The sequence below is a fragment of the Oryctolagus cuniculus genome, chromosome 13 (genome assembly GCF_964237555.1).
Source record: "Oryctolagus cuniculus chromosome 13, mOryCun1.1, whole genome shotgun sequence".
NCBI classification, from domain to species: Eukaryota; Metazoa; Chordata; class Mammalia; order Lagomorpha; family Leporidae; genus Oryctolagus; species Oryctolagus cuniculus.
Genome location: NC_091444.1, coordinates 77116930 through 77135865, shown reverse-complemented (window position 1 = coordinate 77135865; position 18936 = coordinate 77116930). Strand labels below are relative to the sequence as shown.

The window sequence follows — 18936 nt, the reverse complement described above, 5'->3', positions numbered from 1 at the left end:
CAGAGAATGGTTTGAAGGGGACAGAAATGAAAGATTCCTCTTGTTAGAAAGCTTTGACTTTGGAAACATAAACAGGCCTTACAGATTCAAAAGATAACCAAATTGAAAAGCAGCAAAGCCATCCCTGAAAGGACTGAAAACAAACATACATTTCAGATTGTACGTTTCACTGGTGATAAAACCAGAGAGGACGGACAGACTTATTTCAAGTGACTTCAGAACATCTTTAGTTTTCCATCATTAGTGGAATATATGCTCAGGAGAAATGAAGCCTCTGGGAAACCTCACATTCCATTCAGTATTCTATTCATAATGATACTGGTATTATTTTGAAATACACAGAATGGTATAAGTAAGTAACAAATGCTATTAAGAACCAAGATTTTCAGTGTGAAAGATTCAAGTTAAAAGAAGTAAAGTTTAGTGTTAAAACTGAACTGGACTGCATAACTAAAATTCACGAGTTACAAATGTAAAAGGTTAAAGGTGCTGCAATATAGACACAGTGTGTAGCTTTAAAAAAAAAGGAGAATGAAGATAACACATGCAAAAAAGTCTTATTTTCAGTACACAAACTGCTGGTGCTACACACTTGGGAAAACACTACGAAGTAAAGACTTGGGAAGTTAGGTACTCTCAGGACAGAGAATGGGCCTGACATCAGGGTTCACCCAGGTAGCACAGAGGACGGCTGGGGGGGGGTCCCAGCTCCAGATTTAGTGGATACTCATTACATCACAATTTTAACTCCTTTAAATGTCTGTGTTACATTAACAAAAACCAGCTCAATAATTATTTTATTATTATTATTATTAATTAATAATTGGGATTGGAATTATCAGTATGAACATTTGATTTTTCTTTCAAAATATGGATTGACAAGAAAGAGGAATAGGGGCTGGCACTGTGGCGTAGTGGGTAAAGCCACCGACTGCAGTGCTGGCATCCCATATGGGTGCTGGTTCAAGTCCCGGCTGCTCCACTTCCAGTCCAGCTCTCTGCTATGGCCTGGGAAATCAGTAGAAGATGACCCAAGTCCTTGGGCCCCTGCACCCACATGGGAGACCTGGAAGAAGCTCCTGGCTCCTGGCTTTGGATTGGTGCAGCTCTGGCTGTTGCAGCCAACTGGGGAGTGAACCAGTGGATGGAAGACCTCTCCTTCTCTCTCTTTCTCTCTCTCCTCTCTTTCCCTCTGTGTAACTCTGACTTTGAAATACATAAATAAATCTTTTTTTAAAAACAGATGAGTAATCTTAGCATTACTAAAGAGTGATAGGCAACCTGACAACATGTGATGACAGACAAAGAACAAAGCCCTTCCCTCCACGGAGCATTCCAGCCAAAACAGATAAGATTGGATATAATCCAGCCTCTACATCTAACTTCTGATTACAGGAAATCCAGGATAGGCAACACTAACGGTAGAGCAAGTTACATAACCACATAAGGAAGCAAATCTAGAATGTGGAACATTTTATAGGGCATTTGACCCAGTTTCTGTAATAAGACAGGACCATTAAAGAAAGGGGGGGGGCGTTGGCTGTTCCAAATTAACTAACTTAAGAGACTAACAACTTAATGTTGATTTGGATCTTGATTTGAACAAACCAACTGTAAAAAGGCATTTTTTAGATAATCATGTATATATGACTATATACTGGGTAGCAGGAGTTACATATTATTTTAAATTCTGTAAAACATGGAAACAGCTCTGTGGTTACAGGAAAAAAAAGTGTTTTTTTTTTTTTTTTTTTTTTTTTTAGGAGACGTATACTCCAAATACATATAGGGTGCTTTGTATATGGTCACTCAATGTATTGTTTCCTCAACTTTTTCATGTTTCAAAATTTTCATAAGTAAAACAAAAATCTTATTTAATCCATGTTGTGAAATGAGATTACTGCTTTATAATACTCCCATTAAAGTTACCAATTGTATTCCTCAAACAAATGTGAAAAGAAATCCCATTTGTCTATATATTTGTGTCCAAAATGTGGTTGGCACATTTGATCAATTACAAGTATCAAGTTTCTGTTTTTAGTACCACTTAACAACTCTGAGACCTTGAATATCATTTACTTAAAATAGTTATGGCTCCACCCAACTCACACCCTACACTAAAAGTCAAAGCCTTTAATATCAGTACTGACTCTTCAGCATGTAACACTCATCTGCTTAACAGAACAGCACAATGTAGCACTTTGAATACATCACTCTGCTACACACAAAATTGCATGTTTCCCAGGTAACTAAGGAAGACTATGTTAACTTTTTTTTTTTTTTTTTTGACAGGCAGAGTGGATAGTGAGAGAGAGAGACAGAGAGAAAGGTCTTCCTTTTGCCCTTGGTTCACCCTCTAATGGCTGCCACGGCCGGCGCGCTGTGGCCGGCGCACCACGCTGATCCAATGGCAGGAGCCAGGTACTTATCCTGGTCTCCCGTGGAGTGCAGGGCCCAAGGACTTGGGCCATCCTCCACTGCACTCCCAGAGAGCTGGCCTGGAAGAGGGGCAACTGGGACAGAATCCGGCGCCCCAACCGGGACTAGAACCTGGTGTGCCAGCGCTGCAAGGCGGAGGATTAGCCTAGTGAGCCGCAGCGCTGGCTGACTACATTAACTTTTGCATTTAAGTTTTAGATATCAGGCTTAAGCATTTTTCTTTTAGGAAAGATGGACTAGATGGTAACTGTTATTTGTGTTCCAGTCTCCCAACAAGATTGAGCAGATTAAATCATCTCTGCTCTAGCTCAAGAAAAGGCAGGAAAGTTGGGAAAAGGAAGTAGAGAGAAGGCAGTTTTATGAGTGTGGAGACCAACTGCTGACCTACTTGCATTTTTGTGTCTTAGCCAGTGACAATGACCAGTGGTCTAAGTGCGTCCTCTCTGGCAAGGATATTCTTGGGAAAGTCTCAGTGACAGCAGCAGCTGTCTTTTAAAGGAAGACTAGGGAATGGGAGGGAGGAGGTTTAGATGCAGAAAACATTCTTTTCTTCCTGGAGTGTTGAGAACTAACTGAGCAAAAGAAAAACTAAGAAACAGATGAATACAGTTGTTATTTTTAAAATAACCCTTTTAAAATTGAGTTAGGAAAAATTTAGAAGAGAATCGTATCTTTGTTTCTTTGGTTAGAACGCTTCTTGCACTAGTGTTGCACAATCACCCTCTGTACATAAAGGCCTTTGCCTCTAACCCACGATTCTGATCCAAAGGCTTTTGCAGGCATACAGATCGACCCCTTATTCAAATCCAGCAAAATTCAAACACTGGCAGATTAACTCACGCTACTCATGCCTCTTACCCCAGCCAAAGTCAAAATGTTTTCCAGTGATTTGGTCATGATGAGACGCTTCTTAGCACGAGTTACTGCAACATACAGTAAATTCCATTCATCCTCAGAAAATGACTCTTAAAAAAAGTAAAGGGGAAAAAATAAACTCAAAAGCCCACTTACAAAAAGTTATGTTCTCATCTAAATGTTTACATCCTCTCACTCATAACCCATTCCAAAAAAAAGCCACTCAAGATTTGCTGGCTTGTATATAAAGAATTTCCCTACAAATGGCAATTCCCAAAACAAAAACCTTGCAGACCAATGGCACAACATGCTGAGTTTTATTTAGTCCTGCTATGGCAAGTACTAGGAATATGCAAATTGGTTATTCAATACCTGTGATGTGCCAGGTAGGTAGTGATGTTCATTATCCCAGTTCTGCTCACAACAATGGGGAAACTGAGGTTTACAGAGGTCATGTCATTGGCACAAATTAAGGCCAAGGTAATCAAAGGCCCAGAGCTGGACCTGCCCAGAGCAGGACCCAAGTCTAGTCATCTCTAAAGCCCGCCCTCTTTCCATTTCCTGACACTGTTTCTCTGCACGGATTTAGTCCAACCTGGAAATGTTTCAAGGCAACAGAAGACATCAACCAGATGAAGCTCCTGGCTTTGGTCTGGCTCAGCCCTGGCTTTTGTGGCCATCTGGGGAGTGAACTAGCCAATGGAAGCTCTCTCTCTCTTTCTCTTAACTTTGACTTTCAAATATATAAATCTTTAAAAAACAAAAGCAGCTGGTATCTTTCAATGGCCACCTCTGTTTATGGCTCTCCCTCCTTTTATGGCTATATCCACCAGAAATAAGAGATGTTTAGTATTTATGTTTTCAGCATTACAATACTACATCCTCAAGTTTGAATCCATGGTTAACAGCCAGTTTTTGCTAAAAAGCAGACAAATGACAGTGTTTATTATTTCACCTTTGGTGATTTCTGATCTCTTTAATGAGAAGAATTAATTAAAGGAAAACACCTTGGTTAGCAGGGAAACCATGTTTCAAAGCTTTTATATCTGATGGAGAAAATTTTGAAGCTGAGAGTAGATGTGTGTTAAATAGGCCCACCATAAGTGTAACAGTCTCATAAGCAGCCTGAGAGAAGTGGACCCCATGGGAGCTTGATTTTGATTACAACATAAGAATCAAAAGTTTAGGACTAGTAGGTGTTTTTTCTTGTTTCTAGGACTTTACCTACCAGGAGGCCACAGCATCCAAGAAAAATCAAAGTAGTCTAAAGGAAGCATCTCACTCAACCCTTGAGTGCTAATTGATCATAACACTCAAACGAAGAGCAACCAGTCTCCTTACCAACTCTGAAGTGGGGTAGCTGGGCAAGATTATGCCTGGCACAAGGCACTTTCACGAAATCATCTAACACATGCACAGTATCAAACTCCAAGCCATTGGCTTTGTGCACAGTGCCCAAAATGTACTCTAGAATAAAAACACAGCACACAGTTAGATGAGAGTGCCACAGGGGAAGAAACGAGAGGAGAGAAAGTGTATGCTCCTACTTTACTCTTAAAATCTGTGTGTGTGTGTGTGTGTGTGTGTGTGTGTGTGTGTTTGCTATACACAGCTTTGTGAGAAAAGGAGAAAAGAGGAAACTGAAGCTGAAAGAAAAGAGGATGAGGGGACAATTAAAACTGAATTGTAGGAGTACCTCTAAGAATCATAGTGGAGAAGACACGTGACTTTACACACCCCTTATATTCTACACATAAAGGGCCACAGGCCCAGAAGAGCATTGCAGGGCTTACCTAAATTTACATGCAGCAGAACTAGAACATTCTATTCCACTGACTTGGAAATACAATAAAAATAAACAGCCCTAAAGGGAGGACGAGCTCTTAAACAACATGCTCACGCAGGTCACAACTATTCACGCAGTTAAGAAACATCAGGAAATAGGGTGGGTGTGTGGCATAGCAGTCAAGTTGCTGCTTGGGACGTCTGCATCCCATACTAGCGCCTCAGTGGTTCAAGTCCTGGCTACTCTGCTTCTGATCCAGATTCCTACTAATGCACAGCCTGAGAGGCACCAGGTGATGATGGCTCAAGTACTTGGATCCCTGCCACTTGCATGGGTGACCTGGATTGGGTTCTGGGCTGCTGGCTTCAGCTTGGTCCATTTCCAGCTGTTGTGGGCATTTGAAGAGTGAACCAATGGATAGAACACCCACCTTTCCCCTCCCTCCCTTGTCCCCTCCTTCCCTCCCACCTTCCACATAAGATGAAAATAAACAAAAATGTTCAGAAGCAGCAAGAGCGCATTTGTTCCTCCTCCTGCAGAGAAGGTAAGAGTCATTTTTTTTTTCCTTACCTGCAAAGTCTATATGGCATTTTTCTATCCTTGCTACTAGTTCTGGAATCCTGATGTTATACTTTTCAACTACTGCAATCTTTGCTTCCAGCTCTTTGTCCTCGGCGGCCGTCACGTATCTCTTGAAGCTGCTAAAGCCTTCTTTGTGTACCCATCTTCTGATAAATCTGTCTTTGATGAAGAGGTTTCCTAAGGAGAACACATATATAGGTTAATATGACGCAGGCCACACTAACTGATGGCGGCAGTAGCTGCACATTCCTAACCAACAGCACGATGGTGGATGGTCTTGAAGTTGGGAGACCCAGGTTCTGGTCCTGACTGTATCACTAACTCTGTGTGTCCCTGGGCAAGTCAGTGCAGTAGCCTCTTCGTCTCCAGCTGAGGATCAACAACTCTATGCTTGAGATCCTCACCTACTTTACAGGGATTTGATTCAGTGCAGTCAAAAGCAGAAAAAAAAAAAAAAGAAAAAGAAAAACAAACAGCTACATTTAACAGATAGAAAATGTCTGGAAAATGGCCTACCATCATGAGTCATTTGGTAAGCCTCCTCTTTGCATTCCCCTAGCTTCTGCATGTTGTCCCACAGTCGGCTTGCTTCAAGGACACCATTCTGGAAAGCAACAGATAATGGTAACTCACAATTTAACACTTTGGAAAAGACAGAACTCTGAAATTACACTTTCATTTCCACATACAGCAATCTCAGTAAAAGATCATCATAGAATGGTCACAGCAGGCACCTCCTGAACCTCCTAAGGCTTCCTGACAGCCTTTAAATATTGTGGAGGGTCTTGATGCCAAGAAAAATGAGGGGGAAGTACCAAGTCCATGACAGAGCACTGCACAGAGTCACAACAGCTGATGAGCTATCTTTGTAGATTTATTACTGGTTCGTAATTCATCAAAAGAAATGATTGTAAAGTTGTGATAAAAATAAGAAATAGACTTTTCTACTAGCAAAATCTATGCAGAACCAATAGCCAAAACACAAACACAAAGAAACAAGAAATTAGAAAAGATTCCCAGTCACCACGAAAGATCAGGTTTTAGGACGAGATGATTCAACAACAAGCTCTAATAAGTCGTGAGCAAGTCAATGACATATCTTATCTGTCACAGAATGAAGTGAGAGGTCTAAGAGTGTACTTCATTGGAGAGAATGCTACATGATCCACGGGGATCACTACGGGGCTACAGTCTCACCCTCCGTTGGCAACTCCCTACAGAGTTCTGAGGACAGAAAGACAGAAAACACACTATACTACTGGAGTACTCACCAGTTTCTCACTCTGTTCCACCATGACTCTTTGTCCTTGGCTGTTCTTACACCAAATAGGCACATGATCGATGGTCAGCTCTTCATCAGCCGAGGCAAAGAAGTTTTCTAAAGTCTTACACACTAGCTTGGCCCTTATGAATCCGCCTTTCCCTTCAGCAAGAACAGAATTGACCATGAAGGGTGTTAACTTGAATAGATTCAACTTCTTCTTCAACTGGTATCTGCAATGTACACACCAAATAAACAGTATTTGACTTTCAAGTCACTGTGGTATTCAGTATTTCCTCCATTCCCTCCAACGACACCACAAGGTAGCTCTAAGGACCACACACACACACACACACACACGAGACAGAAGTTTTTAAATGCCAGAGAAGTTCTGAAAGGTCCACACTTGACTCAAAATGGCTGACAATAGGCTTTTAGGAATTCACATACAACAGTCCAGAAGGTCAGTCAGCTCACAGCGGATACTACTATTCCAATGTGTGGGTCCAGGCTCCAAGAGGCCCCCCAAGGGGGTACTCAATGTGCCTTTAAAACTCCACATCTGGGAAACCTGGGGCAAGCAGACTTCTGCTGAGGGCCCCTGACCAGCTCTCCGAGGAAAGCCTAAAACTAATCAAAATTTTTGACACCTCAAACTGCAAACAAGTCATTTCAACTTTTTGTGCCTCAATTACAGAGAACTGAGAATGCCCTTCAGCAAGATATTATCATTGGTGAGTAATATATTTTTGTAAGATAAAAGTATCAGTCATTAAACCTGTATTTATCTCTGCCTATAAAGGGAGATAATAGCATTACATTTTCTTAATGTCATGATGTAGGTTCATATGCAATCATAAAGATCACGTGAAAAACAGTAAGATATGACCAAGATGCCAGCATTAGTAATGCTCACTTCCGTCCAATGTGTCCGTAGGCCATGGAATGAAAGGTTTTGCAGGTGACATTGCTGGGGAAGACAAGTTCAGCTTGTTTTGCAATGCTCTTGTTGAATGTCACATAGAGAAACTTGCTCTCAGACCACTTCTCTGCATACTTGACAAGGGTAGAGGTCTTCCCCGTGCCTCTGACCAGGCAACGAATTTTCTAACCAGGTCTTGCCCAGGCTTATCCTGCCCTGGCAGGAACAAACTTTTCATTACTGTCAAAAAAGGATCAGCAGACTCTAAGCCAGACTAGAGCAGGCTAGGATCCTGGCTCTGCAGATTCTAGCTAAGTAATAAACAGCAAGTCACCTGAGCTCACTGAGCTTCAGTCTGCTCCTCAGCAACACGTTGGTAACATTTACTTGTAGGATGTATGAGGACAAGGACAATCATCAAGGCCCAGAAAGAGGAATTCAGTAAATTATGGCTATTGAAGGCCTAGCAGTCATGCTCCTAAAGCATACACATAAGATTCAAGACTCTTGTGATCCATTCGAAAGTCTCCTGTCGGCCCTACCTCTCTATTATGCAATTATTCCATTATTTAGTCTGTCATTGATTTAACAAGTATTTATTCATTTATTTTTTGAGAGATACAGAGAGAAAGAGACAGACTGATTGGTTGACAGAAACCTCTCATCTACTGTTTCACTCCCAGATGCCCACAACAACCCCCAGCTGCGGTCAAGGCTAGGAGTTAGGAACTCAATCAAGGTCTCCCACGTAGGTGACAGGCATCCAGTCACTTCAGTCATCACCAGCGCCTGTCAGAGTCTGCATAAGCAGGAGGCTGGAGTCAAGAGCCTGAGGCAGGTATTGCTGCCAGGCACTCATACATGGAGTTCAGAAGTCTTAACTGGCTTATCAGCTAATGGCCAAACGCTTGCCCCATTTATCACATATCTATTGAGCATCTACTATATATTCAGCTGTATGCGAAGCACTATGAGTGAATTTTAAAATACACATCACAATCTAGTTGTGAAGAAAATCATGAGACTGGAAAGACATGAAGACAAAAAGGTATATATTTTGACACACAGATCCAGTGTCAAATTCTGGCTCTACTGCTGACTTGCTTATGTAAAATCAAGCCAGTCTTTGAGTTTCAATTTCTTTAATCTGTAAAATACATACACGTAATTAGCCTTATAGGATGCTGTTAGGATCATCCAGGCACATTGCAGACAAGAAATGATTGTTGTTAGTGGGATATTTAGGCAGAAAAGAAGCAGGAAAGGGTTCCAGTTAGAGAAAACAGCATGAGCAAAGGTTCAGACAGAAGAACAGCCAAGTACTTTAGGAGACTGTAAGTAGAGCAGCATAGCTGACTGAGATAGGAAAATAGCAAACAACACATTTAGGAAAGTCACTTGGAGCCAAAGGAGGGAGGGCCCCCTAGACATCACTCTTCTTAGGCGGCAACTAGAATCATCTGAGAAGGTGATTAATATGACTCATCTCTAAAGAGCAATATGTGAGTATATACGATGATAAATGATAGACAGGATTAACTAATCCCACTGGTTTCTACCCCACAAACTAATTCCTATGAACTATTTGTCTAAACAAGAATTCCAATGCTTTTGAGATGATTTGGTTGAAGTAGGTTGATAACAGGTCACAGTAAAGATGCTCTGGTCAAGGAGCAGGGGGATTGGCACTGTGGTGTAGTGGGTACAGCTGCTGCCTGGGATACCAGCAACCTATATGGACACTGGTTTGAGCCCCAGCCGCTCCACTTCTGATCCAGCTACCTGCTAGCACGCCTGAGAAAGCAGCAGAGGATGGTCCAAGCGGTTGGGCCCCTGCACTCATGTGGGAGACCTAGAGGAAGCTCCTAGCTCCCTGCTTCAGCCTGGCCCTGCCCTAGCTGTTGTGGCCATCTGTGGAGTAAACCAGCAGATGGGAGATCAGTCTCTCTCTGTAGCTCTTTCAAATAAATAATCTTAAAAAAAGAAAAGAAAAGAAAAGAAAAAAAATGATGCTGGGGTTGGAAGCAGGAAGGGAACATAGTGATAAAAGGCAAAAAGTTAGCATCATGAACTGATGCTGTATTCCAGGAACCTGATGCAAGCTCCCTTACCTGCAAAGGCCATGATTTTTACCACCTGGAGAGGTTCCATCTTATGATTCAGAATCAGTTGTTGTTCATGTGTAAGTTGGATGGTTGTTTTCTTGCTATAATCATGAGAAAAAAAAAAGTAAAAAACGTAATTGAAAAGCCGGGAGGAGGAACTGCCCAAAAACCAAACAAACTTGGATTAATGAAAGTTGCCCCAAAAAACCACTTAAGAGGATACAAAATGCTCTGAAACTAGATTATGATGGTAGTTGCACAACTCAGGAAATTTTACTAAAAATCATTCGGTACTATATAATCTTAAAATGGATGAATTTTCCATAATATCAATTACACTTCAATACAATTACAGTAAAACAAAACAGCTCCACTAGCTGAGTATGAGAAAGAGACAAAATGCATACCTGTACTTTTAAATATACATACCCTGGCAAAACAGATGGCTCCTCTTTACCTCTTATGGTCTGAGCACAGGAATTTTCCTGAAGATACAGGCAATAGAAAATGTTGTAGTGGATTCTAATAGAAAAAAAAAAAAGCAGATACAGACAGTTTCAAATTCAAGTCACAATCTGTACCTTATTTTTCTTCAGATATATGTATATGTAAACTCCTTACCATTTCTAAAAACAAAATACCACCATTTGGGGCAAGCATTAGCCTAGTGGTTAAGATTTTGGTTAAGAGGCCCTTGTTCCACATCAGAGTACCTGAGTTTGATACCAGGTTCTGACTTCTGACTCCAGCTTATGCCTAATGAAGACTCTAGGAGATACTGGTGATGGCTCAAGTGATTGGGTTCCTGTTACCCACGTGGGAGATCTGTACTGAGTTCTTGGTTCTGGCTTTGGCCTCATCTGGGTGCCATGGCAGGCATTTGGAGAATGAACCAGCAGAAGGGAATTTGCTCTCAGGACTGCACACTTGCTCTCTCTAGCTCTCACTTTCTCTCTCTCTCTCCCCCTGATTCTCAAAAACAAAACAAAAACTTAAAAAGAAAACATTACCATTATAGAAAAAAATGGGAAGAAATTGATTTAAATATATATGCAGCTGACAAAAGCATTCTTAGAGAACATAGTTCTAGGAAAGGTATGATATTTCTGTGTATCATATCAAAGGGAGAAAAAATCAGGACATGCTCTTTAGCCATCATGAGCATCGTGAGCATCATGAGCTGTGACCTTAAAAACCAAACATAGCCAAGAAGCAGTAAGAACCAGTGCTAAGCAGCAGGGCTGGAGCTGGAACCAAGTACAGGACCTTCTCACTTTATCAGGGACTCCTCTTTTCCTTGCAAGGCATTACCTATTGCTGATGTTAATCCCCTTCTCCCTCATGGCATACAGCAGCACAGCTATGCAGTATAAGGTCTCAGTGATGTCTGGCATGGTCACTGTAGAACTGGGTCTCCTGAGGCAGAAGAGCAGTTTCTGGATGTCATTCACACTGCTGGACAGGAGCACGACAGCTGCCACCAGAGCCCAGACATTGACTCCCTGTAGAGTGAGGTGCACAGAGGGGAGGAGAGACCAGACACAGGCTGCGATCAATACAATTCAGAGAATCAGCGAGGAAAGCCACGTCTGGGGTTTGGGTGCCATCTATAAACTCCCTGAACTGTGGGAAACACAGAACCTTTTGTTTTACTTTAGATTGCTTCTCATCAACACTGTTGAGAGTTGAGATCTGAGTTTTTCTTTACCTTCATAACATTTATATAGCATCTAACAAAGAACCTCGCACAGAGATGGACCTCTCAAAACATGAGTTCCATCTCTGCTGCCCACCATTCCTCTCCAGGCACCATGAGCTCTCAGGTCTACAAGTGCTCAACAGAGTACAAAGAGGGCAACCAGCTAGTGAGCGACTACCTGGGAGTGGTCTTCAGGGAGGAAATCAAGACCAGCAATTCTCCAGCACGATGATGCCAATTTACTATTTATTTTATTATTGAGTAGTTATTAGGTAATATTAAATATTGAAATTTTTTTTTTTGACAGGCAGAGTGGACAGTGAGAGAGAGAGACAGAGAGAAAGGTCTTCCTTTGCCGTTGGTTCACCCTCCAATGGCCGCCGTGGCCAGCGCGCTGCGGCCAGCGCACCGCGCTGATCCGATGGCAGGAGCCAGGTGCTTTTCCTGGTCTCCCATGGGGTGCAGGGCCCAAGCACCTGGGCCATCCTCCACTGCACTCCCTGGCCACAGCAGAGGGCTGGCCTGGAAGAGGGGCAACCGGGACAGAATCCGGCGCCCCGACCGGGACTAGAACCCGGTGTGCCGGCGCCGCTAGGCAGAGGATTAGCCTAGTGAGCCGCAGCACCGGCCTAAATATTGAAATTTTACCTTGTTTTGTGAAGACAGTATGCTCCATTTGGTAATGTCTAAGTAAAGGTTCACTAACACATATCATTATCATGTCTACATCATCACAATTCCACCTATTAGGGAATACATTTCAAGAAAGGATAATCCCATGCACCTCTCACTAAAACCACATCTAGCATCTTTAAGCTATCAAAGTAGGCCTAGGCATCATGCTGCAATGAGTTGAGCTGTCACTTGGCGTGCCCACATCTCTCTTAAGAGGATGTGGAGCACATCCTGGGTACTCCTTGCTTCTGATCCAACCTGCTGTTTAAGCGTATAGGAAGCTGTGGATGTGTAGCATGCTCTTAGGTTCCTGGAGCCACCGGGTGAGACCCAGATGGAAAGTCAGGCTGCTTCCCTTCAACCTGGCCCAGTCTTAGCTCATGCTGCCATGTGAGAACTGAACCAGCAATCAAAAGCTCTCTTTCCTAAATCAGTTCTTCTGTTTCTGCAATTCTGCCTGCCTGCTACATAAAATAAACTGTTGAAATCTGAATTAAGCCCTCAGTGAAATACAATATAATAAATGCTGAGTTGATGATAAAATGAATGTTATTTTTAATGAATTGTTTAAAAAATAAAGTTTCACTGACTGTAACACGTAGTGTATTTAATTCAATGAATACACTTCCATTGGTAGACATTGAGCAATGCAACTGCCAAAGAATAATAGTGAAAATGGTTCAACTTAAATGACTAAGTAGACCTTTAAGTCTCTGGAGGAGTCTGGAAAATCTTTGGGTCTAGAGGCTTGCCCACACCACAGAAATTAAGCTTTGCTCTTGCTCTAACAGGGAGTAATAAGATTAAAAATACATAATATCCTCACAACAAGAAGTCATTGTACTTCAGCAGTTATTGAAATTAATGAAATAAAGAAAACTAATATTTTTTAAAAGATTTATTTATTTCTTTGAAAGTCAGAGTTACACAGAGAGAGAAGAGAGAGTGAGAGAGAGAAAGGTCTTCCATCCGATGGTTCACTCCCCAGATGGCCGCAACAGCTGGAGCTATGCCGATCCAAAGCCAGGAGCCAGGAGCTTCCTCCGGGTCTCCTACGTGGGTGCAGGGGCCCAAGGATTTGGGCCATCTTCTCCTGCTTTCCCAGGCCATAGCAGAGAGCTGGACAGGAAGTGGAGCAGCCGGGACTTGAACCAGTGCCCATATGGGATGCTGGTGCTTCAGGCCAGGGCATTAACCCACTGCACCACAGAGCCAGCCCCAAGAAAACTAATATTTAAATATAAAATGATGTTAATGAATTATGTTGCTATTTCTCTTTACTAATTAGATATAAATACTGAACGTTTACTACATATTATTACAGACACGATTTTGTATAACTTCTTGAAGCAAGGGAATAAAGACATTTTCAGATTGCAAAGCTAGAAGCATTATGGTACAGTGGCTTAAGCTGCCACTCGGGATGCTGGCATCATGTATGAGAGTGCATGGCTACTCGATGCTTCTGATCCAGCTTCCAGTTCATGTGCCCGAATAGCAATGTATGATGTGCAGCTGCTTCGAATCCTGCCCCCTGTGTGAGACCCAGATGAAATTTCAGGCACATGGCTTCTGCTTGGACCAGCCCTGGCTGTTGCAGTCATTTGGAGAGTGAACCAACTGATAAAGAGAAGAACCAGATGAGAGAGAGCTTCTAACTCTGTCAAATAAGTAAAAAACAACTCTTTAAAAATGTGAAATAAACTCTCCGTGAAAGATCATCCTTAAATGCTGAATTCATAAAAACAAATGTTGTTTTGTACCTAACTTCGTAAACGTGTCGCGTTCATCTTACTGTAATATCTATACAGATACGCTGTATTTAATTAAATAATAAGGTCTTTTAAGAGTACTGGAATTAGCAATGCAAATGACAGAAAATGCTAGCAAACATGGCATTACTTGGATCAGAAATGCAGCGTCCACTTTAATAGAATGATCCCAAAGGCCTTTTGTTTGCAAGCTTACCCACACAACAGACTTGAAGCCTGTGTCTCACATAATAAAACACAACATTTTTATTCTACAGACAATAACAAAGGAAGACATTCACAGTGGACTTCACTGAAGAGGGAATTTCATTTTATCAGTGGTATTACCTGTAGAAGCATAGATGTTGTACATGAAAACGTCACATGTCCAATAAATGAAGATGAACACACACCCAAGAAGGAACAAAAAGGATGTGATGGAAGATAAAATATCCAGATACAGGTATGTCAACACTGGAATTTCAATTTCTGGCTTAATACTGTTTGGCTTTACCTCATAATGTAGATGATGCCAGTGAAATTATATTTTGACTAGACTTTTGGATACTATAGAGCCTAATTGATGTCTAAAATATTTAAGTTAAGCTAGATTCAAAATTTATAATGCTCTTAGCACCTGTTGTAACATATATCTAATCACTATCCTTTCAATAGAGGCAAAGAAATCTGTAAATAGGGTTTGGTCATCCATTTATATAAACCTATCACATGCTCATTTTATTTTGTTTATACTCGACCACCTAAGGATAATCTTCTTACAAAGCATGCTCTGTCATGTGTCTTTCCCTTGAGGGCAGATTGGCGTTTCTAAAGCAATGTTGAGATTATGCAAATAAACTGCTTAAGGAGTGGATGGCCAATTCAGAATGAAGACAATTCATATGGTAGCATGACATATCTTTGGACTTTGTTCTGAATCTCCCATGCAACTTTCATCCAGTTCCTTAGAAGTGTGTTCCAATTTAACCTTATTTCTTTGGTGTACCTCACTCGTTATGTGGCTTCCCACCTCTCACTTTGGCTGTTAATGCCCTGTCAAGAAATGTGGTTTTTTTTTTTTTTTTTTTTTTTTTTTTACTTATTTGACAGGTAGAGTTAGACAGTGAGAGAGAGAGAGACAGAGAGAAAGGTCTTCCTTCCATTGTTTCACCCCACAAATGGCCTCTATGGCTGGCACTGCGCCAATCTTAAGCCAGGAGCCAGGTGCTTCCTCCTGGTCTCTCACACTGGTGCGGCACCCAGTTACCTGTGCCATCCTCCACTGCCCTCCTGGGCCACAGCGGAGAGCTGGACTGGAAGAGGAGCAGGCAGGACTAGAACTCAGCATCCATATGGGATGCTGGTGCCACAGGCAGTGGATTAGCCAAGTGAGCCACAGCGCCGGCCCCAAGAAATGTTTTTATGCTTTCTCTCTGCACTTGGTTTTTTATGGTGTGGCCCTTTCTTTGTGGCCATCCCCCAGCCTCTAAGTTGAACTAATTCTTTTTTCATGCCTGCCTTTATTGTACTTTGTTCATTTCAGGGTTAGAGGTATTGAATGATACTTTTCTGTTTCTCATTCAGTTCCTATATATCCACCCGCACCTGATCATAGGACGAAATCTGCCTTCTGTGTATATGGATTCTCTGGTATTGCCGTGTGTGTGTGTGTGTGTGTGTGCGCGTGCACACACACCATGTGTATGTGGTTTTAAAGTATAGATGTTAAGTGATGTTGAAATATCCAAGGGATGCTTCTCTCTTCTACCTTAAAAACATTTGAAAGATACAGAAATGGACAGAAACACACGTGCCAGTTCAGACAAGGAGAACTACCATAGGTGGTTCCACCCCTAGACATTGTAACTCTTGGGAGCCAGGTACTTGATCTCAGTTCAGGTCTCCCAGAGAATGGCCAGGCCATAGCTACTGGAGTCATCATTGCCTGCCTGCCTTGATGTGCAGTAGAGGAAGCTGGCATTCCTAGCTGAAGCCTACAGTTGAACATAGGCCTTAACCAGCCACTTGAGCACTTGCCCCACCAACACAACAAGATGACATCCCTAATTTCTCCCCTTAGTGTGTGCCTGTAAGGATATTAGTCACATATGTTTTCACCCTTTTGGCTCACACACTTAATTGTGTGTTAAGTGTTTACAATTCTACTGATTGTCTTTGTTTCTTTCATATGATCAATTTCATGTGGTGGCAAAACAAAGGTAATCAAGAATTTGGGTTTAAAAATAAGTATATCTAAGTAGGTAAGAATTATTCCAATTTTTTCATTCAAAAGTGGATATGGATGCCGTTGTACTACTAATGCGACTAGGCAAAAAGAAATTTGGACTGTCCACATCTTCAGTTTGAGAAGACAGTGCTTGGGCCATCAATCCATTATTATATTGGAATTGTCAAGGCTATCCCTTTCCTCAAACAGCAATCTGGGCTTAATATCTTTAGGTAATATTTAGGGGACCAGCATTTCGCATACTATTTAAGAGATCATTTGGGATGCCAAGCACTCATATCACATTGCCTGGGCTTGTATATTGGCTCCATGCCCAATTCCATTTCCTAGCTAATATATACCCTGATAGGCAATGACTGAAAGCTCATGTATTTGTGCTCACTGAATTGCATCAGAGACTAGGATTGAATTTCTGCCTATTAGTATTTTATAGCCCATGCCTGGTGATTGGAGGTATTATAGAATAAACCAGGGAATGTATGAACGTTGTCCCTCTTTCCCTCTATCTCTCTCTGCCTCTCATGTTTTGATGTCTCTGTACTTCCCAAAAGGCTTCTGATGCTGATTCAACTCTGGGGATGTTACTGGGAGGAACATGGGGCCAGATTCCAAAATTGTAACTTTAAGGAATAGAAATATGGAAGCAAACTCAGTAAAGACGGGAGCTTCTCAAACATCAAGAATAACAGAGGCCCTCACTGAAATTGCATTCCAATATATTAGATGTTGGCTATTGTAATTCTAGCAAGTTTTCCACAGGAGCCGATGCTGATGAGACTCTGTGTAGCAGTGGATTAACCTTTCCCTTTAGAGACATTTAGAGGAATAGCTATTAGATAAGAGTTTTAAAACAGAATAGAGGGGCTAAAATGTTTCACTTTATTTCTGACCATTCCTAACTAGGGAAAAGGACAATGAAATAAAGAAAAAAAATTGTAGCTGTCAATACTAATGCTAATTAAGGAGGGAAGAGGTGGGTAGATGATGCATAAAAAATGACAACACTTTTGGTTTTTGTTTTCTCTTTCCATATTTTATATTGCAAGAAGCAGCAAGGCAATCCGGAAAATGGACAAAGAGGCGGGCATGAAGCTGGAGCACAGAAGGACACGATTACTACACGGCAATGTAACATGCCTGTACTTTTGCTAGGGCATGTTGCTTAGCATTTCTGAGAGAATTCTAAGAATAAAAAGATATACTGATTTCATACCACAATATAAGTGAGCTGTTTTTCATTTATTTTGTTGATAGTAGATTGAAAGCAATTCACTCTCAATTCACTGATTTCCTTCCCAGATGACCTCCAAAATCAGGGGTTGGCCAAGCCAAAGCTGGAAACTTCATCTTGGTTCCCCACACAATGTAGGGGCATAAGCACTTGGACCATCATCTTCTACCTCACTAGGCACATGGACATGATGCTGGGACTCAAGTCGCCATTCCACTATGGGATACCAGCACATCAAGTGGTGGTCTAACCCACTGTGCCACAACGCAGTCCCCAGTATACCTTTAATTTTGAAAACTTGAGGCCGGCACCGCGGCTCAATAGGCTAATCCTCCGCCTGTGGCGACAGCACACTGGGTTCTAGTCCTGGTCAAGGCTCCGGATTCTGTCCCGGTTGCCCCTCTTCCAGGCCAGCTCTCTGCTGTGGCCAGGGAGTGCAGTGGAGGATGGCCCAAGTGCTTGGGCCCTGCACCCCATGGGAGACCAGGATAAGTACCTGGCTGTTGCCATTGGATCAGCGCGGTGTGCTGGCCGCAGTGCGCTGGCTGCGGTGGCCATTGGAGGGTGAACCAACGGCAAAGGAAGACCTTTCTCTCTGTCTCTCTCACTCACTGTCCACTCTGCCTGTCAAAAAAAAAAACAAACCAAAAAAAAAAAAAAACCAAAAAAACAAAAAAAAACCACCTCGAGTAGGAATACTCCGGAGGAGACCACTTGCAATACCATGTGATAGATTTCCACACATTTCACAATTAAGGAAAGGAAGCGAAAATAACTCAAGTGTTTGAAACAGTGGACCTAACCTCTCAAGAGAAGTTAAAGAGCTATTTATTTTGCTTGAAATGGAACCTAGAACCTTTCAAACCATAAATTAATGTGCTCCTTCACTCTTTCCTCTATTTACCCTTTTGTCAAGTAAATATTATGTATATTTGTGTCCTTATAAATAAAGAAAGGTTGACTCATAATACAGATATCATAGCAAATTAATTTTCACATGATATGACACTATCATTTCCTTAAGATTCTGAAAACAGTTTTGAACATACTTTGGTTTCTTAATTTTGATTGTTTCCATTCTATCGCAAAAGCAGAAAGTGTGATATAGAGACACAGACAGCCAGAGCTCAGCTAGATTGAAACCAGGTCCCAGAACTCAGTCTCCCACACAGTTGGCAAAGATTTGAGTTCTTATCTGCTTTCTTCCCAGGGTGGGCATTGGCAGTAATGGGTCCAAAGAACAGAGGGGATTCGAACCAGACTCTGAGTAGCAGTGGGTTAAGCTTTCCCTTTAGAGATATTTGGAAGAATAGCACTTAGATAAAAGTTTCAAAATGAACAGAGTAGAGGGAATGCACGGTTTGATTTTATTTCTGACCATG

General features: G+C 41.8%; 2 protein-coding genes across 2 annotated transcripts in view; one reads left to right on the top strand and one right to left on the bottom strand.

Annotated features, from left to right (window-relative positions):
* The window catches only part of PFKFB3 (6-phosphofructo-2-kinase/fructose-2,6-biphosphatase 3), a 43402-nt gene extending 37271 nt beyond the window's left edge, over nucleotides 1–6131 (top strand). Inside the window, exon 8 of the mRNA XM_070055782.1 lies at nucleotides 4511–6131. The gene's annotated coding sequence lies outside the window, so the exon portion shown is untranslated. The remainder of the gene's footprint in view (nucleotides 1–4510) is intronic.
* FBH1 (F-box DNA helicase 1) overlaps nucleotides 1–18936 on the bottom strand; it is an 81474-nt gene that overhangs the window by 15231 nt on the left and 47307 nt on the right. Inside the window, exons 5-13 of the mRNA XM_070054990.1 lie at nucleotides 11262–11452; nucleotides 10380–10472; nucleotides 9957–10051; nucleotides 7840–8008; nucleotides 6934–7156; nucleotides 6179–6266; nucleotides 5651–5839; nucleotides 4636–4761; nucleotides 3298–3404 (exon numbers count right to left, since the gene is read on the bottom strand). Of these exons, the coding sequence (XP_069911091.1) occupies nucleotides 3298–3404; nucleotides 4636–4761; nucleotides 5651–5839; nucleotides 6179–6266; nucleotides 6934–7156; nucleotides 7840–8008; nucleotides 9957–10051; nucleotides 10380–10472; nucleotides 11262–11452 (1281 nt within the window). The remainder of the gene's footprint in view (nucleotides 1–3297; nucleotides 3405–4635; nucleotides 4762–5650; nucleotides 5840–6178; nucleotides 6267–6933; nucleotides 7157–7839; nucleotides 8009–9956; nucleotides 10052–10379; nucleotides 10473–11261; nucleotides 11453–18936) is intronic.